Source organism: Durio zibethinus, chromosome 20, assembly GCF_047325235.1.
Source record: "Durio zibethinus cultivar Kanyao isolate XHJ-2024 chromosome 20, ASM4732523v1, whole genome shotgun sequence".
Lineage (NCBI taxonomy): Eukaryota > Viridiplantae > Streptophyta > Magnoliopsida > Malvales > Malvaceae > Durio > Durio zibethinus.
In genome coordinates this window covers 11,384,331-11,411,462 of record NC_143181.1, presented here as the reverse complement: position 1 = coordinate 11,411,462, position 27,132 = coordinate 11,384,331, and the positions used below count along the sequence as shown (strand labels likewise).

Below are 27,132 nucleotides of genomic sequence, written 5' to 3'. Positions count from 1 at the left end.
TCTACAAAAATGTAGGCAATGCTCTATCGAAGGCTGATCCCTAAAGGTTCATTATATGCTGAGTAAGGATTTATATGTCTAAAGATTCTCAAATTATTCCTCACTTGTGTCCACACAAGACTAGTAAGGCACATTGATCCTCACTCATTATATGTTATAATCGAAAATAGTTCAATTTAAGTAAGAGTATTTCACTTGCTATTGCGGAGGTTATCACCTCATAAGAGCATAGGTACTCTACTTCCTCCTCAAAGGGATGGGGCTCAAGTATAGAGCTCATGCATGATATGAAATGTGTTATCGAGTGTATGAGAAAAAATAACGCAATCTTTATACTACATATCTCACAATTTATTAAGAATAACATATACATAAAGTAAATAATGAACAAGTGACATAATTAAAATGAAATGCATTTAAAGTTTTTATTATTATTGTTATTTTTTAAAAAACAAAATCAAAATCAAGAAAATTAAAGTTAAATCAAAATTAATGACACTAAATCAAAATTAAGGATAGCACCTAATTAATTTTTGGCCTGACTTTCTAAAAAAATAACGTTTCTAGTAGAGTTGCCAAGCTGTCGTAACGATTTTTCAGACCGCTAGATGAATTTGAAAACAAAAAGAAGTCACCACTAATCTTTTTTGGCTATGTGCAATTAGTCACCTATTAAAATTTACATTTTTAATAAAAATTTTAAAATTAATTAAAACTTTATCAAAAAGATGATATTTTGGGTTTACAAAAATAATTTGGGTTCATGAGTCGATTACGTATGGAGAATGATTAGCACTCCTGCATCGTCTGTAAAAAAAGGTATCAATTAATTATCTGTTATTTTTCAATTTGGACTAAAATGGTCTTAATTTTGATATTTAAAATTAATTTTCTTAATATTTTTATTGTAGAGAAACACATATTTTTATTTTTTTTATCTTGGTTTGAAGAAATAAATAAGAACATTATTTATTGAAAATTTTCGAAAATATTTCAATACTTTGACAATATTAAAAGGAATTTTCTTATCTAAAGATATCTTAAAAATCACTATTCGAAATTCTTAAAAATCCCATCATCGACAATTCATATTTATCATAAAAATTTATATTTAATAAGTAGATTGTAGAATAAGATATCTATAATTTAAGATCAAGTAATATTTTCTAAAATTTATTTTTTATACCAAAATGAGAAATCGTTATAAAAAATTATTTAAAATACTTCAGTACATTGGTGAGATTTTAGATAAATTTTTTCACCTACAAATTCTTAAAGAGTCTCTACTCTGATTTATTTGGAATCTCATCTTCGAAGATTTCATTTTTTTATAATTATTAAAATTTAAAAATTATGTAATAATAAGTTTATTTCCTAAAAAAAAAAATACTCTTATAAATATTTTATATATGTATTTTTTATCTTTTTTTTAAGAAAATTATTCAAATTAAAGAAAATAAAAATAAAAATTTTTTGTATTGAAAAGAGTTTCTAAATATTCCAATACTTTGGTCATTTTTAAAAGTCTTTTCTTACATAGAAAATTCTCATTAATTACTATTTGGACATCCCAAAGTCTCATCATTAAAAAATTTTAGTTTTTGCTTTAAAAAAAATTTTTTAACCCTTTTTTTTTAATATGTATTTATTTTAAAAAAATTAAGATTTGAATGTGAACAAATAAACACATAAATAACTTAGCAAAAATATACTAAGAATAAATAAATGACTAAATAAATAATAAAATTACCCAAAAATAGTGGTCAAAGTTGGTCAATGGTTCGGAGTGATTCATTTTTAGCTTAGACAGGTCCAGTCCAGTTCTTTTAAATCAGCAAATGGTTTGAGAAAGGTCCAAATAGTTCAAACTAGTTTAGAAATGATTTAGTTGGACCAATTCAAGGCTGTGACAGGGTTGAAAACTGGGTTAGGCACGTGGATCCCAGGTTAAGTCAAGTTCGCAAGCGGCTTAGCTTCAGCTTTTTCTTTTTCAACTATAAAAGACTAGTTTTTTTTTCTTTCATTTCAGACCTTTCTCCTAAAAAAAAAAAAAACCATTCAAAAGCTCATAGAGGCCAAAGATGTTGGCCCTTCTTATTTTCATAAATCGACCACAGGTCGTCACACCCGTCGTTTTTCCATCATTGGCTGACATCCGTTTGTCTTTTTTTTTCTTTTTTTTCTTCGTTTTTCCTTTCCTCTTTCTTTTATTTTTTGTGGTTCAATGCTACAACTTCTTCCTTCTTCTTTGTTCTTTTTAGCTGAACCCATTCCTTTACTCTTCACCCAGCCGCTCATTTTCCCTTCTTTATTTCATTTTTCATTTTTCTTTTTCTTATAAATTGAAGCTAATAATTTTTTTTGTTTTATTTTCCAAATGGCTTTGGCTTTGGCTATGGCATTGTGTTTCTTCCTTAGTGGAGGATTATGATATATTTTTTATTTTTATTTATATTTTTTGGCTGTGGGTTTTTTTGGTAAGGTTTTTTTCTTGTGGTTCACCAAGAAGTTTTCTGTTGGTTAAAAGTGTTGGGGATTTTGATGGGTTATGGTGAACAATTTGGGTTCTGCAATCAAGTTGCTATGTGCAAGGGTGTGGCAGTGGGTTGTTTTGTGGCTGTTGGTGGATATGCGATAGATATGGATGATAGGTGCAGGTGAAGGCAAGTAAGAGGTTGGGTCGTGTTAAGATTGGTAGGTGGTGTGAGCCTTAGTGAGTTTTGTTAGGAGGGGACGTTGTTTGGTGATAGGAGGTCGATGGTTGGGTATTGGTTGGGGACGAGTATTACGGCTAGGCAAGGCTAAGGTCAATGGTTGAATAAGGTCTGTTCAAGGCTGGTTTTTGGTGGGTTCTCGTGGAAGGCTAAGGCTGGTCTGGGTGAAGGTTGGGTGAATAGAAGGTTGTTTGGGTGGATGCCTACAAGGGTTGGTGTTAGGGTTTGGGATATAAAGAAGGCTTTAAGGGGATTGCGTTAAGTCTAAGTGGCAAGGCAAGGGCTGTTGAAGTGAAAGGGTTGATTGAGGGGCTATGTCTATGTTAGGGTAGTAGGCAGAAACTGGTGGGGTGAGTAAGGAAAAGATGTATGCTGAACTTGGTGGAATAAAATGGGTTGGGGTGGTTCTGGGTATGTGCCTTCTTGGGGCCTTATGTGTCGATGGTTCTAGTAGGGGTACAGCTATCTAGTGACTGATGGGTTTTATATTGGGGAAGGGTCTAGGTTTTAAATGGATTTGTAGGAAATTGGTTCTGTTGAAAAGATGGTTTGGGTTGCTTAGTGAAGATGTTGATGGTATTAAGGGTTACCCAAGGTTTCTAGGATGGACAAACTATTCTAAGTCATGTTGGGGGTTGGTTAAGGCTGGTGATAGGGTCTGGAAGTTTGTGGTGATGGAGACTGGGGCTCTGAAGTGGAAGAGACCAAAGTCGAGGGTGGCTTGTCTTACAAAAAAAATGGATGCCCCCTTTCTAATATGTTATTTGTATATTAAGACTCAAAAATCCAATTTTTCCACAGAGCTGCAATAATTTCTTGCATCAAACTAAAAATTTGGCTTGTTCTGGTAGCAGATAATGTAAGGTAGTGGTGTTTGTTGCTCTGATTGCAAAGTAATAATTGAAAATTTTGGCCTTATATAGCTTGAATTACTAGCTTGATTTTTGTTCTTTTTTGTTTTTTTATCCATTTTTTATTTAATTTTGTAATGTACTTTTTTTGTAATTAATTAATTTTTATTTTATATTTTATTTATTAATGCAATTAATCTTAAATAATAATAATAATAATAATAATAATAATAATAATAATAATAATAAATATTTAATTAATCTAAAATAAATTCGAACAAATCTAATTTAATTTAATATTTAAATTAACTCAAATAAAAATAAAAAATTAAATATAAAAATCAAACATATTTAAATTGATTCAAATAAAATTAAATATTTATTTTATTTTTATAATAATTAATCTTATCACTAACATTTCTTTTAATTCTATCGCAATTAATTTTACCATTTACCAAATAAACACTTCAATAATCTATAAAATATATTAAAGTTGTCTTTATGGGAACAGCTCAGCAATGTAAATCGAAACTACGTAGGGATAATTTTTGTCTTCTTTTTCTTTTCCAGAAACTTCTTAGTAGCATTCCATTTTCCATTTCTTTCTTCAAATCACTCTCTCTCAAGTAAAAATCCAAGCTTTAGAAGAACAATCCACACTTCTGTTATTTGTCTTTTACTTTATCAAATCCTAAAGGTATTTCTTTTCTTTTTTCCTTTCCCTTTGTTTTTCTTGGCTTTTATTTGTCTGGGTTTTTTACTCTTTTGTTTTATCTAATTCTTCTTCTCTGTTTATGTGTCTTTTCTATGCAGATTATATATTTTGCGTTTTTTTTGTTTACTAAAATTTATTGGATTTAGTTTGCTAAGAAGGTTTTTCTTGTGTCTATAAGGTTATAGGATTTGAATATGCTTGGATTTGGAGCATGGGATGGTGGGTTGGAATTTGAATGTTTAGCTTATTAATTGGTTTTCTTTTCCATTTTTGGGTTCACTTTTCATTTTTTTCTCCGGATTTTTTGTTGTGGGTTTTGCATGCATGAAAGACTTTTTAGTTTGAGATTATGTAGAATTTATTTGAGCAAGAATCCATTCAAATTTATCTACCCTTGTGTTATTTCTTTTCCATATTAGGACATCCTTGTTTTATATCTCTTTTTTGGGGTTAATGGTTGATATTGTTTGATTTTTTTTTTTGAAGAACATTATTTGGTGTTTTTGTATCAAACAATTCGATATTAATATGGAACTTGCTTCTTCTGTTTAGTTATTTAGTGGTTTTCAATAGTCTCCCCATTCTCCTCCCACCACCCTCCAGAGTATAACCGGGAAGAAATGCTTATGATTTTCAGTTGCACTAAACAGAAGAAGCAGGTTGCATTTGCAATAAGTGAAAATGGAATGGCTTCTTTCTGTCATTTTTATCATATTTTTGGTATAATATTTTCCATGCTGAGTAAGGCATTATCACCTCAAAACAAAATTCGATGGAAATTTGCAGTTTAATTAATCAATTTGATGGCATGAGTAAATGGAACTTCAAATGATGAACTGCAATGGGGTGTGTGGGATTCATACCATAATTATTTATATGATAATTCTTTCCTTGGAAGTAAGTGTCTTTTGTATATTTTTTGATGGCTCTGTGAATCTGCAGGAGACTCCTAGCTAGCTTTCTTTTTCCATCTCTTGATATTTATGTTTAAATTTGGCAGTGTAACATGTTTGCTTTTAAAGTCAAGTTGCTTTCGCCAAAACCTCCTAGACAAAAGCTCTGGCCAAAGACCCCAAGAAGAAAGACAAGAAAGAGCTGGTGAGTTGTTCAAGAAAGGTGAACGATTTTTTTTAATATTATTTTGACTTTTTTAAATTTTTTTGCTTTTTTCTGTTCTGATATCATAGAATTGATCTTTTATTTGAGCTTTCAATCTATAATAAAAGAATATATATATATATATATTAATTTTTGCTTTGTTCATCCAAATGCTTTTAAACTTGCATGCATCAAACCTTGGAAAGTACAAACCTCGACAAGCTCTTCGAACAAATTCGAAGGAATGAAGATTCGTTTCCAAGACGCCGATGATGAGGAAGTTGTCACCAACAGCTCCAATATTTGATGAGTCAATCGTTGCCGTTAATAAAGCTACTGAAGATGTCACCATGGGAGAATCCGACATCTCCTTTGTTGATTACGATGGCGATGATGATAAAACCAGTGCTGATTATTACTTTGATTCGTACTCTCGCTTCAGTATATTTTCTTCTTCCTCATTTTGTTTAAGATTTAGTTTTTTAATCCCTTGACTTCCCATTTTCTAATATACCGGAAAAAATTAAAAGGGTAATTGAGGAATATAAGATTTAACTTGCTAGATTGGTTAAGAAGTGATTAAAAAATTGAATATTTCTTATCTTCAACTTTTAATCTTTCAACAGAAGTAGTCGATGATGAAAAGAATAATTTCTCATTAGTAAAGTTAATGAGTGGGATTTTATAGTCAGCTATATTTTATGTTTTATTGATTGTCTGCTTTTATTTGATTACAATGTAACAAAATAGCGATTCAGGATGAAAAAAAGATAGCAAATTCTGTCTGATGCTTATGAAAGACTAATTGGGGCACTTACATTTTTTGTTGGTATCAGGGCTGAGCTTAAAAAGGCCAGAGGTATGCCCTTTCATTATGAGGTAATACAATATTCATGCAATTGAACTACTTATATGCAAATGCTAGAGATGGTATTCACCCTTTTATTGTTCTCTTTGGCTCCCTAGAAAATCTGCCAATGGATGACTCAATTGCTATTGGCTGTGGACTACCTACACTCAAACTGTTTTCTTCATAGGGATCTGAAGGTACTGCTTCTATCTTCATCCCTGTTGTGAAGAAAAGCTCATAAATGATGCTGCTAGGCTCTAACTTCTATTTGATCTCTGTGTTCCAACATATTAAAAAAAAAGATTATTGTCTTATTGGTAGCAAGTTCAAAAATGAAAGTTGTGGATATATTGATTGCATATTATATTGAAAGTTGTGGGAATTTGGTGGGCTGTTATAATTCATCATAAATTGTGAATATGTTCCAACATGCATGATAATCCTTACATACAAACGGTGGATATATTGATTGCATATTATATTAGAAGTTGTGGGAATTTGGTAGGAATCTTTTTAGCATGCAGGCTGGCTACTTGCTAAAGCAGAAAAAAAAAAAAAAGCAATAGGTTATAACCAACATTTTTTTTTATCTAACTGATGTTGATTTTATTTACTGGTCTCTTTTTGATTTATGTTGTAAATTGGCTCTAAAATATAATGACTTGAGAATTCCATGTGGCCTTTCAACAGTAAAAGGTTTTTGACATTTTTTTCAGTTCATTCGCTAACTGCTCATAGAATGTATGTAAGGTTTCCCTTCTATTATTTAAATGGAGAGTTGATTGTGTGGTCTTCTACATTGGATTTAACTGTTTGCTTGGGCTTAGCGTTCAATCTCTTTCATATATTCTAAAAGTAGTTTGGATAAATTAGTTTTGCTGTTAAATAAAGTTATTAGTTTTTGATGCATGGGATGCATGCAAGCAGATGGTAAAGAATAGGGTGAGTAACATGTTATGGTATAGTTGATGATGATGTATTCTATATGGGCTAATGGAGTATTATTGTGACATAGAGAATGAATATTTCTAATAAAGAACAATGGGTTTGACATGAATGATTCTTTTGTTTCAGTTATTGTCTTGAACTGAGATCTTTTAACTCACTGCTGAGTTTGAAATGAGTCATTTGTTCAAAGATTTATAATTGGTTTATTGCAACAGTCGCACCTAAGTTTAGGAGCAAATATTCTTTTGAATCTTTGCTTTTTTGTTTGGTCTGATATATTTGAGGTATGAGGTTTGGTAGATTAACGATCATTGCCATCAAACTGTAATTAATAAAAATCCTATTGAACTCATGCTAAACTTTGTTATGGTCATTTGGTGACAAACAGAATCAATAATGATTTTAGGTAATGACTAAACCCATTAGGTTGAACTAAATGGTTTTTGCTTGCATAAAAATATAAGATGCTATAGCATTAACAGGGAACAAAAAAAAAAAAAAAAAGAAGTTGAAGTTATTTCTCTTTCCATGCTCTTCGCCATTATTTTTTTGTGACTTTGAAATTATTTCTCTATGCTAGAAGTACAAGATTTCAAGAGGGTTGAAAAGAGTGAATAAAAGAGGGAGAGAGAATTGAATGGGCTGAAAATGGACAGAGAAGTAGAGAAAAGGTTACCAAAATAGAAAATGGCAGCAGAAAGGTGGCATTTAGTGAATGATGAAAAGACAGTGAACATGAAGGCTAAAAAGAAAAGATTGAGAATAGTAAAGGAATTAAATTTGTGCCATAAAAATTTTGAACTTGCTACTAGTGTGTAAGACAATAATCATTTATTTTCTTACATTTATCTAAATAGTTGTCTTGCTTAATGCTGTTCTTTATGAAAATTGAGCTGTGTTGTAAATGGAGGTTGTATGGCTTGTGTAGGGAGTGTACTTGCCTCAAAAGCTACTCCTGAGAGTTGGATTAAGATGGTGAACTCAATGCAAGAGGGGTCTTTGTCCACCTGTCTTGGGATTCCCATGATATATGGGATTGATGCAGTTCACGGCCACAACAATGTATATAAAGCCACTATTTTTCCTCATAACATTGGTCTTAGAGTGACCGGGCAAATTATATATCTGGAGGCAAACATGTTCTTTGAATTTTTTATCATTCAAGGTTATACATTTTGCCTGAGGTGTGGACTTTCAATTTTGATTTGTCATATAGAAAGCTGTTATCCTATCTTGTGTAAAGTGTCTTTGAGATTCATATCACTTGACCTGCATTGACTGGTATGGTACATAATTTAGAGGATGAAATTTTGGGTAATTGCAAATTGCATTGTCTTTAAAATAATCGAACGATGTTCCCATGAATTTGGCATTCAAAGGGGTGATTATTATTAAATTGTTGTTTACTTTAGAATTTGATCACTTAGCCTTTTGGTTTCCTATGATCTTTCCGTAACTTTAGAGAACATCTGATTAATTGTGATGGTTTTCTTTAGCCCTCATGTTCGGGTGCTTGATTAGTTTTTCTTATTTTTATATAATTTTGTGTTTTGTATATATATTTTTTGTTGTTGTCCTATTTTTCTTGGATATGTGAATCTCAAGCCTTTCGCCGGGTGTGGCATATGGGTCTAAGGGTGATATAGTTACTGTTTTCTGTTAGTACAAGATATTCTACTTTTTCTAGTGTCTCATATGGTTCTGAAAGCTTTAGCAATTACAGGGTTGGTAAATGACAAAGAAATAGGTGAAAGATGAAATTTTAAGTAACTTTTTTGTTTAGTTTTGATAGGAATTTTGGTCCAAAAGCTGCGTGTTATAATTTTCATCAAAGCTTTAGCTATGAAACCAAAAGTATTATTGGTAAAAATTAAATCTTCAAGAATTTAATGTTATAGCTAAAAAATTGGGAAAAACAAATAATGCGGCTTGAAGTCTGTTGTTGTAATGCTATTCTACTTTGAAAATAAGATGTTTATAATCAATAGAATTACGAAAAGGACCTGAGGATCCTTTTCATTGGGATATTAGACATGAAAGAAAAGAGAAATGGAAAGTTTTTCATGAATTTTTGAAAGAAAAGAGAAATAGGAAATGTTTGAGACATCATTACTTAAGATTGCGAATTGTTGCCAACTATAATTTTTGGTACTTTTTTAGCTCACTTTCTAATGGGCATTATTTTTTGGTGGCAAAGCTAAAAACATTCTAGACAGTGATACATATATTGGATAGAGAGTTCATGTTGAAAGGAAAAGGGTACCAAACAAAGAATATAGAGCTTACAGTTTTTAGATTATGAATATTTTTTTGTGTAAACAATATTGTTTACTTCATTATTATACAGACCGCAGCATAGCGCGGGCCCACAAACTAGTAAAATAATAAAGCTACTCTACCTCAAAATTGGTTAGTACCATTTTTTCTTCTCTCCCTTTGTCTTTATTAGTTTGTGTGTAAATTTATATATATGCTCTATGATTAAAAAAAAGAGACTTAATTTGGCAATTCTTAAAATAATACGCCGCAAGTTCTTTTTTTTTTTTTGTTCTTTGGAGAAATGGGGAATGTGCTTGTTGAAGTGTAATAACCTAGAATCTTATGATAAGTAATTTAGTAGGTAATACGAAATTCTAAAGGAAGACCCTTATTTCATATCTATTTTAAGTCAAATTTGGGATTTTATAAAATAATATTATTGAAGGTTATGCTGACTGCCTGTTGTTTGAATTGAATTCAATGCTAAATTTTTCCTTTTGATATCCCTCTTGTCTTACCGTTTATTATACTACTCAAACTGTAATTCCTATACTTTGTTGAACTCTTTCATATATTTGTTGCTTTTATTGTATGTGAGCTAATTCTCGTGGTTCTACTCAAGATAATACTTTCGTCACATACCCTAACCTAAAATAATTTTACAAAGAAATGATAAGGTAATTCGGTTATTATAAAGAATAATGTAATACACCGAATTATTACAGTAAAATGCATCTTTAAGATCATAGATGAAAAAAAGTTAAATCTAAATAAAGTTTAAAGACATTTTAGACCACGTTACCAAAACAAAAATCTAATATAGGTGTGGGATCCAATCTTTTGGTAAGAGTTAAGCCAACCAAACAATTAATGCAGGTAAAAGTTAGCCAACGGAAGAGTTGGGACGAGAAAACATGAGGCCACACATGACCCACTTTTTTATGCCATTATGGTGATGATGTGAAAGTTGGTATTGGTGTGTAGAAACACCTTGGAATTGGAACCATTTGGATTTTGAAATTTTAAGTCGTCCACAAAATGAAAAGAAAGACAGCCTAAAAAATATGAATCTGACGTAAAAGTTGAGCTACCTACCAAATCCTGCCCTATCTCTAACCACTTGTCTTTCTTACCAACTTGGTCAAATCCCACCCCCATCCAGGGTCATTCCCTCCTCATAAACATCGAGTCTATTGGCTCCTCCCTCCTTTCTCTCCCCGTATATAAATCCCATCAATAACAACCCCCCTTCAAATAATTATTACATCTTCCCATCAGTTTTCAAACTGGAACACCCATCCACATATAAACACACAAACTCATCCATTTTCCTAGTACTAGTAATCTGAATATATTTAGCATCAGCTACGTACCTTGATTGATTCAACGAGGGGTTGATTTCAGAATTCATGGGACGATCACCCTGCTGTGAAAAAGCACATACCAACAAAGGTGCCTGGACCAAAGAGGAAGACCAGCGCCTCATTGACTATATCCGTGTCCATGGAGAAGGTTGCTGGCGTTCCCTCCCCAAAGCTGCAGGTAAGTTCACTTTCATCTCTAACCAACGTTTCAATTCTTTCTTTTTTCTCTTTTCTTGTTTATTAGTAATTTGGTTTCTTGAATTATGCATACAGGGCTGCTTAGGTGTGGCAAGAGTTGCAGATTAAGATGGATAAACTACTTGAGGCCTGATCTCAAGAGAGGAAATTTCACTGAAGAGGAAGATGAACTTATCATCAAACTTCACAGTTTACTTGGAAACAAGCGAGTGTTTTTTCCTTTCTTTTTAGCGAAAGATTTTTACTTTGAACATCTTTTTCAATTTCATCATATCTGACAGATTTCCTGTTCTTGAATCTATTGGCAGATGGTCTTTAATTGCTGGAAGATTACCAGGAAGAACAGATAATGAGATCAAGAACTACTGGAACACACACATCAAAAGAAAGCTTATAAGCAGAGGAATTGATCCACAAACTCATCGTCCTCTGAATGAAACTGCCAATACAAATAACACAGCGAAAGCCACAGCAACGGTCCCCACTAAATTGGATTTCAAAAACGAAACCAGAGTCTCGAAAACCAATTTTATTACAGCCCCATCTCTGGATTTCACATACAATGAATTTCAAGTTAAGGCCAAGACAGAATGCCTTGAAGAAGGCAATTGTACCAGCAGTGGCATGACTACAGATGAAGAACAACAACAGCAACACCACTGTCACCGCCTCCAACAACAGCACAAGGATAAGTATCCAAGTAATGGGCAAGAGTTAAATTTGGAGCTTTCAATTGGGATTAGTTCAGCTGGCAAGATCTCAACTGGGTTATCCAGTGCCAACTCTGCCCAGTCCAAACCACAGCTAGATAACAACAATTACCAGTTTCTTGAACAAGCTATGGTGGCTAAGGCAGTCTGTTTGTGTTGGCAATTAGGTTTTCAAAGAAGTGAAATTTGTAGGAACTGTCAAAATACAAATGGGTTCTATAGATATCGTAGACCTTTGGATTCATAGGGTCAATTTTATTCCTTTTTCTTCTTTTAGAAGTTTGAGATTAATGCTTAATTACTATCTTTTACCTGCCTTCTGTAATCAAAGCTAATTACAAGACGAGGTTTGCTATAATCACATGTAGAAGGGAAGAAAAAAAACACCATTAATAACTGCTATCTGGTCTCTACAAAAATTATTCAATGCCTTTGGATTCTTTTGATTTGTTTTATTGGTTCAGTGTACATAAACACACCGCCATGTCTGTTCAAACAAAATGATCATAATGGACCGTTACACATAATTTTTATTTGTTTGATCAATGAACAAACAATGAACTAAATTTTGGATAACTTTTTTAAGTCTTTCCTAATATTCGGAAAAGGAAAAAAAAAGGTTTTGGTGTTTCCAAAATTTTACAATTACACATTTCTGATTCAACAACTATTTGTGGCTAATTATCATATGTAATCTAATCATGTTTTATTATTTTGTAAGGTTGTGAAATTAATTTTAATAGATAAGAAAATTAGATAGAGAAATTATTTCATTTATCGTTTATGAAATTTTTAAATTTCACAAATGAGACTTAGTAAAATGACATTTTTTTAATATATTAAAAATAAGAATATTTTAAAAAATAAGACATATATTAGTCTCTTAACTCATAAAATTAAAAACTTCTATTTACATTACAAAAAAAAAAAGAGAATGAATTCATTGGAATAAATAAAATTAAGATAAATTGATTCAATTGATGGGATTGTTTGCCTCGATTATTAAGTGTTACTGCGTTTGAATTATCTTGGCATGAAAGCAACTTACTATTTTAAAAATTTTGTAAAAATAAATAAATAAGTAAAAGGACTCAATGGAAAGATAAAAAAAAAATATTTATTTTATCCCCAAGCATTTGACTTAATGGTTAAAGGTATTTGAAGGGACATTAATGACTTGATTTCAAGTTAGATCTCTCCCTTTTTTTTTTTTTTTTTTTTTTTTTACTTGTATTAAGATTTTGTCTTCTTAATGTAACAAAAAAAATTAGACATAAAGGGTGTTAATTTATAATAATAAAATAAGAAGCTATTAATGTCAATGTGCAACTTTTGGTATGAAATGTGAGGTTTAAGAGATATCCATGTGATAGTTCAAATTGTTTAATCAAAATGATTATGATTTGATAATTTAGTTAAATTAAGAATAATTTGTGTGTTTAAGCTGAGTTTGATGACAATGGCATAAGAAGTTGATATAAATGGGCAAAGTACTGATCCCATAGACTGACCGGTGAAGGAAACAAGCCCATGTTTTTAGGGTTTGGCTGTACATTTGCATTCTGCAAAATATGCTTTGGGAACAAACAATTTCTTGTAAAGCACTGTTTCAGCTTTTCGAGATGCTTTATATATATTTGTTAAAAAAAATTATCTGGTGATAAAATTTTTAAATTTTATAAAAATCAGAGAATTACCACTATAAAGATAATGAAAACAATTAATGTATATATGGAAATTTTTTTATTATTGGTAGATTTTAAAACTCTATAAATGAGACATGTTTGTTAATATGCTATTTCTCAAAATAATTTTAAATAAAATGTCGATATATTTTTGTTAAGGATAGGTAAAGATCTTGACTTACACAACAATTAATAACTTGTTTTCATTTTATAAATGTCATTTTACCTGTATTAAATTTCGAATTTGAAAGCTTCAACATTATTATTATTATTATTATTATTATTATTATTATTATTATTATTATTATTATTATTATTATTATTATTACATTTGAAGATGTCAGTAATTGAATCTTGATAACTAAAATTAAAAATTTAACATTTTATCATCCAAAATGAAATTTTAACTATAATTACTGGATGTCTCTTTTAAGATAATGCAGTAATGAATTGTCCAGCCAAACCTTAAAACATGGACGTGCTTTACAAGGGAATAAATTAAAATATTTGAATCCGTTTTCCTTGAAAACCCTCAATTCTAAAAAAGATTAGAATATTTTTTTTTAATGAAGAAATAAGTGGGACAGAAATGCCGGTAGAAGTGGAAGTTCACCTAAAAGTTAAAGAATCGTTTTCCAACTTGCTGCTGGAAAGTGGAGATGATATTAGGAGCATGTGCCCCGCTCAATGAACCCAATCTAACCAAATGGAACTGCCAGGAGACTTAAAAAAAAAAAAAAAAAGGCGGTCAACCAAATGATCAGATTAATGCAACCAAATTTTCGGTGGGTTAGATTGGATACGATTGGTATCGTAGAAAATAAATGAGTTTATTCTAAAAGCATTTTGCATTCAAATCCCAACGTAAAGGTAGGCATCCTCCATGTGTACATTGATTGGGATGGCGTGCAATATTGGATATTGAACAACATATTCAGCTGGATCAGCTTTCATCAATTTGATCCAAAATTAATATAAAAAAATTATTAATATAAACTTGTTTAATTTAAAATTTTAAAATAATTTAAATCCGAATTAAATTATATATGAACAACATAAAATATAAATTTGTAATAAAATTAAATTTAAATTGATTTAATTTTAAAATTCAATAATTAAACTTAAAGTGAAAATAATTCAATTTGATTATATTTAGACTCAACATCTTTCCTCATTGCTGCCCGCCATATTTTAGTCAAAATTTTTTGAAATAATTTGTCTTTTTTTAGAGGAGGAATTCTTTACACTAATATAATTATTACATTTTTTTATTTTTAAATCAAATTTATTAAATTAAAAAATATTATTTTGATTCAAATGAATCATGTATTTAATTTTAATCTAAGAATCCAAAAAAATATAAAAATTATACTAATATAAATAGATCCTTACTTTTCTTTTATATATATATATATATATATATGTTCGCCATATAATCAGAATCTAATATAGTCTTTAAATTAGTTGGTAAGAATATAACTACTTCATTGGAATGGTTATTATCTACTACCTTTAAGAGAATTAAGATAGTGTTTGATACTATTTTTAATATCATCATGATATTTTAATTATCAAGGCGATTTATCACTCGTGATTTAAAATCACTTTGTATGATTAATAATTATTAATTTTTAAAAATTAAATATCAATGTATTTAGTATTGTTAAAAATCAAATATTATTTTATTTGAAAACAAAAAAAATAATCATGCATATTGTATAAGTTACACTAATTAATGATTTTTATATTTTTTAAAGAAAATAATTTGTAAAATATTAATTTATTTCATAATAAAATATAATTAAATTATTAAATTAACAAATATATTTATTTATTATCCGTAAACTAAATTTTTATAATATAAAATTATATAAAAAATTTGAATTAAAAATAAAATTAATCTATTAAAATTAGAACAAAAGAAAAATAAAAAACACAAATTATTTTTAAATTTTTTATAATAAATATTAGTTTGAAAATATAAAAATTTATAATATGAAATAATTACAATTTTGAGAGAAAATAAATTTTTAATTCATAAATTAAATGAATAATATTAACTATTATTAATTTTACATCTTAATTTATTTTAATGATAAAAATTTTTTATCTTTTAGTATAAAAATTAAAACACTCAATAAGATAGTGATAGATTATTTTCATTGATTTAAAATTATTGTCATATAAAAATATTAAGTACTTATCAAATATAATAATCTAATTATTATATATAAATCATCATAATTTTTTATCTGTCCCTCTATTTCAAACAATACCTAATAATATTCATTAGGTTCAGTTTTTTTTCATTTTTTAAAACTTTCTTGTTTATTTAAAGAAAATTCTAAATTAATTCTCATTTTTTTAAACATCCCATGTTTCATTAAAGTTTTTGTTATTATTAAGTGACTCAAAACTATTTTTTCCCTTTCCGATAGCTCCTTTGTACAAATCTTGCAGTTGTACTGCTTATACTGTACGTCATATGCCGTTTCAATTGTTTTTTCTTTTTGGTTTTTTGAATTCTTTTCGAAAAATTTTCATTTACTAACACGCGTTTTTCTTCTTTTTTTTTTTTTTTTCCAAATTGTATTTTGTGGGTCTCACATCAGTCTTTAATTTATATACTTTTTTGTTTTTAATGGGACCCACCATCATTTTTTTATTTTTTATATATTTTCGTAACATTTTTAATAAATTTTTATGGGCCCTTTTTTTAGTGGGACGCACTTTCATTTATTTTTTTCAAATTTCAAATTTTGCATTCTTTCGTGGGTTTTCTGGTTTTTTCAAATTTTTTGTTTTTATTTATGGGACTCACCATTTTTTTTTTTAAAAAAAATTTATGTATTTTCATAATATTTTTCATTAATTTTTATGTTGTACAATCCATTTTTTATTGATCGCATTATTTTATTTTATTTTTTATATATTTAATAATTTTTTTATCATAAAAATTATTTTAAATATTTTTTAATAAAACTTTTTTTTTCCTTTTGTTCTTTTCCTAAACCTTGTTGCTTTTATTGCTTGACAGAGCCTCATGTGTGTTTTATTTGGGACTCACTTGATATGAAAAGTTTATCACGTAATAATAAAACTCATTTTTTTCCTTTTGTTTTTACTAAACCTTTTTGCTTTTATTGCTTGATTCTTATGTGTATTTTCTTTAAAATTTTTTTAAATATTTAATAATTATTTTTATTGTTTTCGCATCTACTTGATTACAAAAATTTTCTCCCTTTTAAATTTTAGTTTTTTTTTTTTGGTATTTGACCTACTTAATAATACAAATAGTATTATCACTTTTTTTTTTTTTTTTAGTTTTTAACTTTTACTCTTTTCATTTTTTATATATTTAACAAATAACTTTCTTAATTTCATTTCTTGAGGCACTCACTTGATGTGAAGAGAATGTCACTAGTTAAGCAATTTGATTCTCGTTTTTTCTCTTTTTTTTTTTTTTAATATTTTTTCTATTCATATGTTTTCCACTTTTATTTGATAAAAATTTAAATATTTTAAAAAAATTTTTATGTTAGGTCTATTTGATATTATTATTAAAAATCTATTTTTTGTTTTTTTAATTGATAATTTTTTAAGAAATGGATATTAACAAATGTATTGACATCACATCCAATTTTTTTTGTCATTTTTTAAAGTCTTTTTTTAAAAATTCATTATATAAAATTTTTCTTTTTTAACTTTCATTTTTGATGTTGCGTTCCAACACAACTTTCTTTTTTCATTTATTTTTTGCTTTTAGTTTTTTATGTTTTTAATATTTAATAAATATTTTAAATATTTGTATGTGTATGGCCAATTTTATATTATTGATTAAAAATATATTTTCTTTTTTTATTGTATTTTTTGTGTGATTAGATATTTTTGAAAAAATATTAGCAGATGTGTTAATATGGCAATTGGTAAACGATTTTTGTCTTTTTAGCCTTTTTTTTTTTTTTTAAGTTTTAGTGTATAAGAAAGAATATTAGAAAATAACATTTTTAATCAATAATATCAAATTGGCCCTACACAAAAAAAAGTATCTCAAAAAATTATTAATATAAAAAAGAAAAAGTAAATTAAAAAAGAAAAAAAAAAGATATAAATTTGTGATATAAATTTTGTAAAAAAAAAAAAAAAAAAAAACCTCATCATTGCTAATGTTACGAGGCAACTTGATTTTCTTCCATTTTTTTTTTACTTTTTCATCTTTTCTTTTTAATTTTTTTTTTTAAATTTTGCTTCCTTTCACTTTTTTTTTTTAATTAGATAAACTTTTTTTGAAAAAAAATGTTAAAGTAGCATTCTATTTCATTTTTTTAACCTTTTTTGTTTATTTTAATCAAATAATTTAAAATAAAATAAATTGATAAATAATTTTTCAAAAAAAATCAATTGAGGTATGCTCAACCAAATAGTTTGTATCTGATAGATTTTGGTTTGTCTAGATTTGATAAGTATATTTTTTTATTTGAAATCGAATCGAAATTTTTTTCCAAAATTCAAGGTCAAGTCGAAAATGGGTTTATGATAATTTGTCTAGCCTTAACTATATATATAATTCTATTTTATATTATTTTATTTTATTTTATATTTATACATATGTATTATATTAATAAAGTTATTATTTAAGATGTTATTTTTAAAAAAATATCATATTTATACATAATTAAGATGTAATACTTCTATCCGTTCATTATATAAATTTTCTTCATTTCTACTTTTGTTTGATCTTCATTCAAGGTCTCAACGTGCTACTATATATATTTTTAATTATTATTTTAGTTTAGATATATTTTGTGAAAAAATAATACTCCTGTCTTCGTGGTATCTCAATTTGTTTATTCCCTTTCAACTTTTTATGTTTTTAATTAAATAAATTTTGTAACATAAAAGTCGATAGATAAGAATTTCAAATAATTTGGATCCAATGGGTTCTCACTTAATTGGGATGTCCACGTAATACTCCAATATACTTTCATTTTCTTTTTCCTTTTTCCCTTTTTTATTTTTTTTCATTTTTTCCACTTCATTTTTTATTAAATTCCTTTAGTAAAAAATAAAAAATAAAAAGCAATAAAGTTGGCATCGATTTGCTTTTTTTTTTTAAAATCACCTTTTTTTTATTAATTAGATAAATTTTACAATGAAAGATGCCAATCTATATGGATGCCAAAATAATCCGTATCCGATTGATTCTAATCCATTTCGATTCAATAAGATTTGATTTTTTTTAAATCAAGGTTAAGTTGAGACAGATAGAGTTCTTTTTAAAAGAATTGATATTGGGTTGGAAGTACATATATAGTGCTTTGTTCCAACTAATTTTGACGTATATATTAATGTATACTAGATTAATGCCCTCACTTAAAAATATTTATAAATTTTTTTATTTAATTAATTTTAAAATATGAAATTAAATTAAATTATATTAAATAAAATTTATTTAATAATTTTTATTTTTTATGTATTTAAATATATTTATTGATATTGGTATAATCATATTTTATCAATTATGAAAATTAAATATATAAAAATTAATTATTTATAAATTACATAATAAAAATGCATTTGAAAATTTATTTTATATGCACTTTTAAAAATATTTATATTTTATTATATATATATATATATCTTAACATTTATTTTTATTTATGGTATAAAAATATATTAATTTTTATGTTATCAAATTCTTTTAATAAAAAAGAGTTTTTCTAAATAGTTTTTATCATTTAATTTATTTAATAAATTATTATATTTAGTTTTTATTCTTACCCTTTTATTTAAAAAAGTAATTGATAAATTTAGTTCACGTAAAAAAAATTAAATAACAAAAAAAAAAGGCTTGTAATTATTTAATTAGCTTTTGGATTTAGTCTAAAATTTTTAAATACAAATAATAAATGTAAAAAAGTGAGGGCATTACTCAAAAATGGATGAATCTATTTTTTTTTTTTAAATTTTGGTCTTAAATCCCCAGTCTATTAATTCTCTTCAAATGGATCAATTTTACAATTTTTTTTTTAAAACTTTAATCCCAAAATCATACTCAAAACCTTTTTTTTGAAATTTTTATAACAAAATGATTATTTTATAATATTAAACAACCGTTAATCATTTATATTTTTTGGAGTTGCTTAGTCACTTCCTGACTTTATTTTACCTTTCAAGAGTAGGTGGTTTCTTAGGTGGTGTCTTGCATTGTAGTTGATTGCAGTAATTGATTTACTCCTTCAGCGTTCATCAATTAGTGGTATGAAAAAGGAGTTTTCGATTATGGGTAAAGATGTCAAATGAAACAAAAGTAATTTTTTTATTCATAGGTAAGAGATAAAACGGGGTGTAGGGTTATAAATTATTACAGACATGTGCATGCTTTCCAATTGTATAAAAGAGGGTTTAGAATTGAAGGGTTAACCTTTTTATAGTTAAATATAATAATATTTAATAAAATACTTGATGTGGCAGTAAATTGAGTTGATTTGGCATTTGAAATAAATAGTAAAATTGATGAATTGGTATGAAATTAAATAGAAATTGGAAAGGGGATAGCTTTTATATATTATATAGATTTTTTGTAATTTATATAATTTTATACATATCTATACTATATTAATGAAGTTATTTTTAACTTTAAATTTAAAAAATTAATATTTTAAACTTAATATAGAGTGTAAATGTAGCATTCTCTATAACATCTTTTTGTTTTTATTCTTTTTTAGTTGTTCCATTTTTTCTTTTTATTTTTTTGATCTTTTGTTTTTAAAATTTTATTTTTATTAAATAAATTTTATGAGTAAAGGAAGTCTAAGGTATTTACATGTCATTCTCTTTGCCTTTTTAAAATTTTTTTAATTAAATGAAAATTTCAAAAACATATGATAAATATAAAGGACAAAATAAAAAAAAAAAATGTTAACCCGCATTAATGCATGGGTATATTTCTAATGTAGGATTAATTATACATGTGATAAACATTAACTACGTACTACCTCCACGACTGTTTTTATCCATAGTTTTTGAAGAAAAACCATTAATTCTTACTCCAAAAAAATGTTGGAAGAAGAATGAAGCTGAGCTGACGCAATAAAATAGTCAATTTTAGCATGTTCAACGCGTACAACCTTACACTATGAATTGCTAGGTAGAAAAAAATTTAAAAAATAAAAAATCAATTTAAATTGTAATATTAAATTTAGTTTAGATTAGTTTTTTATTAAATATAAATTAAGTTTGGATATTAAATTTAAATTAGATTTTAGATTGAAAAGTAAAAAATTAAAAAAAATTGAATCAAATGAATTATTTATTTTTGTTAGATATTATTTATATTTTAAAGTTTTATAAAATAAAAACAATTATAATCTACTTAAATTTATTAAAAATTATATTAAAATAATATATAAAAAATAAAAGAATAAAATTTAAAAAAGATGAACCAATTCAATAAAATTTTATTTAAATTAGATCAATTTAAAAAATAAATCAATTCAAATAATTTGAATAAAATTTTAAAATTTTATAATATTATTTATTATCTAAAAAGATAATCAAATTGTTATTATGTTTAATAAATACAAAAATCAGGGTTCGTAGAAGACCCTGGTTTACTTCAAGTTTTATTTATTTACTTGTTTTCACTTTTTTGAAGTTTTAAGTTCTTCTAGAAACCTTAGAAGAAGATGGCTTCAAAACTAAATAATAATCATATTCGTAGGTTTGGGTAGCCCTCCCAACTATATATTATCAGACGGTTATTAAAACAAAATAATACTATAATTTATTAAAAGACTTTAATTAAACGTAACCCACGTGTATGATATCTTATGAGAGGGTCCACTAAGAAAGGCGGATCGCTCTCCCACCTAAAACCACCAACTCACTCAAACTAACTTAATTATGCCAATTCTAAATATAACAAAACAAAATAATTCAATTAATTCCGAACTTTAAGTGTTTAAATGTATGTATTTTTTATATTAAATGAGTTAAATATGAATATTTAATTTTCAAAACAGGATGAGATATTTTATTTTATTATATATTTTTACTTATTCTCATTTATGATGCATACATAACTCTTTTTTATGTACAATTTTAGAGAAAAGACAAATTTTAATTCAATTATTTGAATATGAGATAGATATAAATTTTAGGTATAACTACTAGTACTTTTTTTTTCATAAAAAAGGTATAAGAAAGACTTAAATATTTTATATCTAATCAATTGAAAAATCAAGTATGTTATATGAAAATCTTAATTTCAATAATCAAAATTTAAATTTTAATAATTTCAAATAAAAAATAATTGAAAAATCAAATATCATACAAGTTCAAAGCTCCGAAATTAGACGAAAAAAATTTATACCTAATTAAAAAAAATTAGTGAAACCAAAGAGAAATATATGTGTATCAATTATAGGAAATTAAGAGTAGCATCATCATAAAAATATGTTCGCCAAATTATTTAAAATTCTTGGCGTATGGTTGGTTAAACTCAAAAACACCTGTGAGGCTAATATATGGGCAACATTTCAAGGGAAAGTTGATGGTCAAATGGAATTACTACAAATTTTTTTTTTTTTGGTATGTGTATTGGAGTGAGATAAGAGGGTTTAGGATTATTTTCTATATTATAGAAAGTCAATGACAATGCAATCACGATAAGTTTGGCCTTTAATTTTGTTTAATATAATTATTAATAGTGAAATGGAATTTAAGCATCTTTCTTTGATTGGATGGGAAAGAAAGGAGTGAAATAGAAAATAGGGGAAACATGTGACATGTTTGGGAGGTAGGTAGCCGAATCTTCCATTAAAAATATATAAAATAGTAAAAGGACAGAAGAAGAGAAAGAAAAGAGAAAAGAAAAGAAGAGTTGGTAGTTAAAGGTTGGTGGGGGGTGGGGGGAAGAGGAAAGTGCAATGCAAGAAGGTATATAGTTGGAAGAAGATGGAGGCATGTGCAAATACAGCGAGGTATAGGATTCCAGCATATTATTAATGGGAATGGAATTGCCGGATTTTATCAACCTTACCCTACTGAACACATCACGTCTTCTTTCAAGCAAAACACTATTTGCACACAAACACACACACACATATATATATATATATATGTACATAATATTATTTTCCTACTCATTTTAGGATTTGTGTAGTGTATAAAATTATGATAAGATAATATTGTAAATAATATTAAACTAAATAATATTATTTTATCTTATATTTAATGTGTATAAGAATTATGATAAGATAATTTTATTTATTAGTTAAAATTATCTTTACTCAAAATTTATATAATTAAAATTATTAATATAATTTCTAAGTATATAACATGACATGTAAATTTAATTTTATGGATAAAAATAATTTCTCTACTTTAAGAGGATTGAATCATCTTATGTCAAAGTAATTGTTGATATTTCTTACAATTCTTTCACTTTTTTTTAAAATACAAACAAAACATGGTATAAGATAATTATCATCTTATCCTATCTATCATCTTATATATCAAACATAATTTTAATTTAATTAAGAGTCTAATATTTTATTAACATGTGCCTTCCTATCCTTAATTTCCTTTAAATTTTGAAACACATCAAAATAAAATAATTTTTTTACATATATTTAGGATGTGTTTGAAACACAAGATTATAATAGATAAGATAAGATAATATTATAAATAGAATTAGATTAAATAATATCTTTCTATTTTGTATTTGATGTGTACAAGGATTAAGATGAGATAATTTATTTATTAGTCAAAATTATCATTTTTCCAAATTTAAATAATTTAAATTATTGATGTAATTTTTAAGGGTATAATAAGATATATAAGTTCAATCCTATGAATTAAAAATAATTTTTTTTACTTTAGGAGGATTGAATCATCCTATACCAAGAGGATGATTAATCCTCCTTATAATCCTATCCCTTTCTTTATATACAAACTAAATATAATATAGGATGTTTATCATCTTATACATCAAATATGATCTTATAGTATTATATTAAAATATTTTTAAGACAAGTTCTCACATTGATGTTTACAAGAATAAGGTTTACAGATCAAGTCCATGTATACTTCTTTCATCTACACTTTATTTAGTACTCCTTCCATCCTTTTTTGTTTGTTTTTATTTGATTTTTACAAAATTTTAAAAATAAATAATTTTAGTGTATTTTATATTAAAATTTTATTTTAAAAATTGATATACCATGATTATTAATATTAAAAAATAAAAAAAATATGAAAAATAATTTTAAAATATAAAAATTAAGAGAGATATTAACAAATTAACATAATTTTACAACATTAAAAAAAGAAAAGAAAAAAAAAGAGGGAGTACTTTGGATTACAATAGCTACGGCTAGGCTACCTAATTTAAGTTATGTTTGGTAATTGTTATAATTTTGTGATATTGATCACCTTTTACTTATGGAATAATTATTAGTTCAAAGTAAAAAATAAAAATAAAAATAAATAATTAAAAATATATAAAATTGTTGATGGTTTTTTTAGGTATGAATGATCAGGGTAGTGATCTGGAAGTTGTGTTGGAGATGACTTACACCTATAGCAAAAAAGTACGATAAAGGGCGTCGAAGTTGGTTCTTTGGGATGCATTTAAAAACTCAAGTCATCTAAGTGTTTAGGGTTTGTTTAAGAAAAAGGTAAATTGTAAGGAATGCTCAAAGAGGCTTAGAGGAGAAGGATTTAGAGTTCTTATTGTATCTGGACCTCTTTTTTACTTTGTATATGAGACAAAGGTGGTGATGTGACCAAGGTTTTGACAATTGATGGTAAGTCCATGTGGAGCTTGAGAAAAAGCCACGTGGGTGAGTATAGGTGGTATTTAATGATTCTAGGCAAGCATGGGTTGTATTTAATGATCCCAAGCAAGTTGGATGCCAATTGGTCTATTGTGAAGTGATGTTATAATGGGACATTAGTGGAGGTAGTTGGACGAGTCTTTTGTGGGTTAAGGTGAGCTTTTTTTTATATTTGACTTTTTTCGGTGGTGACATCACAGTTAGGCACATATTGACTTGGCAAGCATGGGGATTAACCTTTTAATTAAATAGATAGGTATAACAATTGCCTCCCAAGTCTAAGAAGGGTTATAAAGTGATAGCTCTCAGACCTTTAAGAGGTCATATCATGGAGATTTGACGAGTGATCAGTGTTAGAGAATTTCATTTTGGCTAGTGTTCTTGAAGACGTATTATTGGTGTGTCCATGTAAGGTAAAGGACTTTGTTTTGGCAAGCCATGCTGATTACCTATCCTTATTAGACGAGGGATTCTTTTTTGGTGAGTCGTGCTGATGATGTGTTATGTCAAGGCATAAAGTGCAGTAGGTAGGGACTTAGAAAAAATTTTCCTATCTTAGATATTGTGCAATGCATGTAGTGCGAGCGAATGGAGTGCATTTTAGAATGGATTCTAAGACACGTGCCCATGTTTCTAAAATGTGTGACTGCATAAGACACATGGTGGAATGGGTTGAAAGGCTTGTCAGGTACAATTAATAGGTTAGAGTTTTAAATTGTACTGGTTCAAAAAATAACGAAATAAATGTGTTTTTTAAAAAATTATGTAACCAAAGCATTGGTTTAAATTAGGAAATTGATACAGTCCATTTCATAATCGACCTAAATGATGTTTTAATTCATACTGTTTTGACAAAAATGTTTAGCCAATTATAAATATGGGAGAAAGAAAATTTTCATACTCATTTTGTCAATTTGCTAGCAAGGAAAGCAATTTGTTATCTGAGTTTTATGGTTTTGTGAGGTTTACTACTATTCTCAGGAAATCTTTGTAAGTAGGTGATTTTTAGGTTTTTGTTATTTGTCATTTTAAGTGTGATTGACAAAATGTCACTAAAGAGAATAGTGGTAATTAAGGATTTGAATGATGATAAGGGTAATTCAGGATCAGTTACTAATGTTAGGGCTCAAGATATGAGAGAAGGAGTCTAAGTGAAGGCTCATAAAACTTAGAGGGCTCAAGGTAGCAGTCAAAATAGTCATGGTATAGTGATTCAGGAAGTAAAGGCTCTTGGCTCTAGGGCAAATGCCTCTAAAAACAACAAGGAAAAATGGTTGAGGAAAGGGATTAAAATGGTCATAAAGGAACTAAAGGACCTCGTACCAAGAACTTGGCCATTAGATGTGTATTGGCTTGTGGCCACGACAAACATGGTGAACCAGGCCCTAGATCGCATGCCTTCAACCTAAGGAACTTCATGTTCACAATCTCACTACCTTCAAGGGTTTCACCATTAGTGAAGTCGAGAAAACAAAGGGTTGGTAGGGTTTTACCTATATAACTTTCATCATGGGTTTCCACTTGGTGCTGGCCACGTTAAATCTAGCTGCGTCATAGTTGGTGCCTAACATTTGAGGGATATTAATTACTTATTTCATACACTATTGGTTAAAGTAGTGGCTCCCCTCAATGAATGTGATTTTGGCACTCTACATACTGAGTGAGATAAATGGGTGGCTATACTATCTCCAAGCTTATGGGCGATCATGTGTGGTGAAGTTACTTTCTAACAACCATCCCAATTATGATAGATTCATAGTGGCCCACACAAACATGCTTGATATGAGGTTCCCTTTTAAGATTAATGGTCTTTTGCTAGCGCATTTGTGAGAAGGTCTTTAGAGCTTGGGATGGATGAGGCAAAATAGGTGAATGCTTTGAAGGATGAGAAGTTGTCTTATAATGAGCTGGTTACTTATAAGAATATTTACAACTATTGCCTCATCGTAGGCAAAGACCAAGACTTGGCCATTACTATACAGGGGGTACTAGACCAAAATAAAGAGCAGAGTGGGGGTAGTGAAAATTAGGGGGAAGAATTGAAAGTGCTAGGTCCCATCCCAAAAGAAAGGGAATTAGGTGGTAAAAAGAGTAAGTTGGTTATTTGTATATTGTTTGGTTTATTTGTTGAGTTTTCTATCTTAAAATTCGTATTGATGTGATCTTATTGTGCTTGGTATTATAATGAAAAGAGCAGCAGTTAGGGCCAAAAAACTTGTAGTTCACCAAAGAGGCCCACAAGCTAGTGACATGCAATGAGTAATGGAAGAGAGGCTAGCTATGGCTATTTCTATTAGTGTGTAGTAGAACGTTAGCAAACAAAGTGCTATGGGGACCCAAAGTGTTAACATGGGTCAACAAAATAGTGAGGTGTTAGGTGTGAGTACGTTTATGGGGATGGGTTCTAACGTGCTGGGTGTTAGGGTCATAGACAAGGGTAAATATACTATGTTTTAGTTGCTTGGTTGTGGTTAACTAATTTTAATGTCTCTATTTATTTTGTAAAAATGGGTCATGCTTCCAAATAAAAGATCCTTCAATAAGAGAAGTAAATAAGGAAATGGTAGCTATAGGTTACCCCTTTCACAAAGAAATAAGTTATGGGTATGTCTGAGCCTAGTAGTACAATGTTCAGTAGTAAGGTTTAGCCATTAGTATCCTTTATGGTATCTACTGTGTCCACAATCCTGGCATCCAATGTTTCTCCTTTTACGATGATAGTGGGTATACCATCATTTATGTTTATTGTAGGTGTGACAATGGTTCCTTTGCCAGGGTTACATGCCTCTAACTCTAAATTTACCATGTCTTTTGTCATACCACTAATTGTAGTGAGTCCTTCTATGATGGTTAGTACTAATATCAACATGCCCACTAATGAGAAGATAAGGTTCAATAA

At 27.9% G+C, this 27,132-nt stretch overlaps 1 protein-coding gene and 1 long non-coding RNA gene across 6 annotated transcripts; both read left to right on the top strand.

Moving 5' to 3' along the window:
• Nucleotides 1–4,084: 4,084 nt before the first annotated feature.
• On the top strand, nt 4,085–12,162 carry LOC111315785 (transcription repressor MYB6-like). 4 transcript variants are annotated; one of them, XM_089749648.1, is made up of 5 exons: nt 4,085–4,262; nt 5,281–5,378; nt 10,840–10,977; nt 11,073–11,202; nt 11,279–12,162. In XM_089749648.1, the coding sequence occupies exons 3-5, from the start codon at nt 10,845–10,847 to the stop codon at nt 11,952–11,954; spliced, it is 939 nt and encodes a 312-aa protein (XP_089605774.1). In that variant the 5' UTR covers nt 4,085–4,262; nt 5,281–5,378; nt 10,840–10,844; the 3' UTR covers nt 11,955–12,162. The 4 variants fall into 4 exon arrangements, with proteins under 4 accessions (XP_089605774.1, XP_089605773.1, XP_089605772.1 ...); XM_089749647.1 differs by having other exon boundaries at nt 5,067–5,378; XM_089749646.1 differs by lacking the exon at nt 4,085–4,262 and having other exon boundaries at nt 4,506–5,378.
• On the top strand, nt 5,375–8,541 carry LOC149513113 (uncharacterized). Of its 2 annotated transcripts, XR_002693359.2 has the most exons (4): nt 5,375–5,819; nt 6,215–6,257; nt 6,345–6,425; nt 8,105–8,541. It is a non-coding gene; the product is annotated as an uncharacterized LOC149513113 (long non-coding RNA). The 2 variants fall into 2 exon arrangements; XR_016330840.1 differs by lacking the exon at nt 6,345–6,425.
• Nucleotides 12,163–27,132: the final 14,970 nt, after the last annotated feature.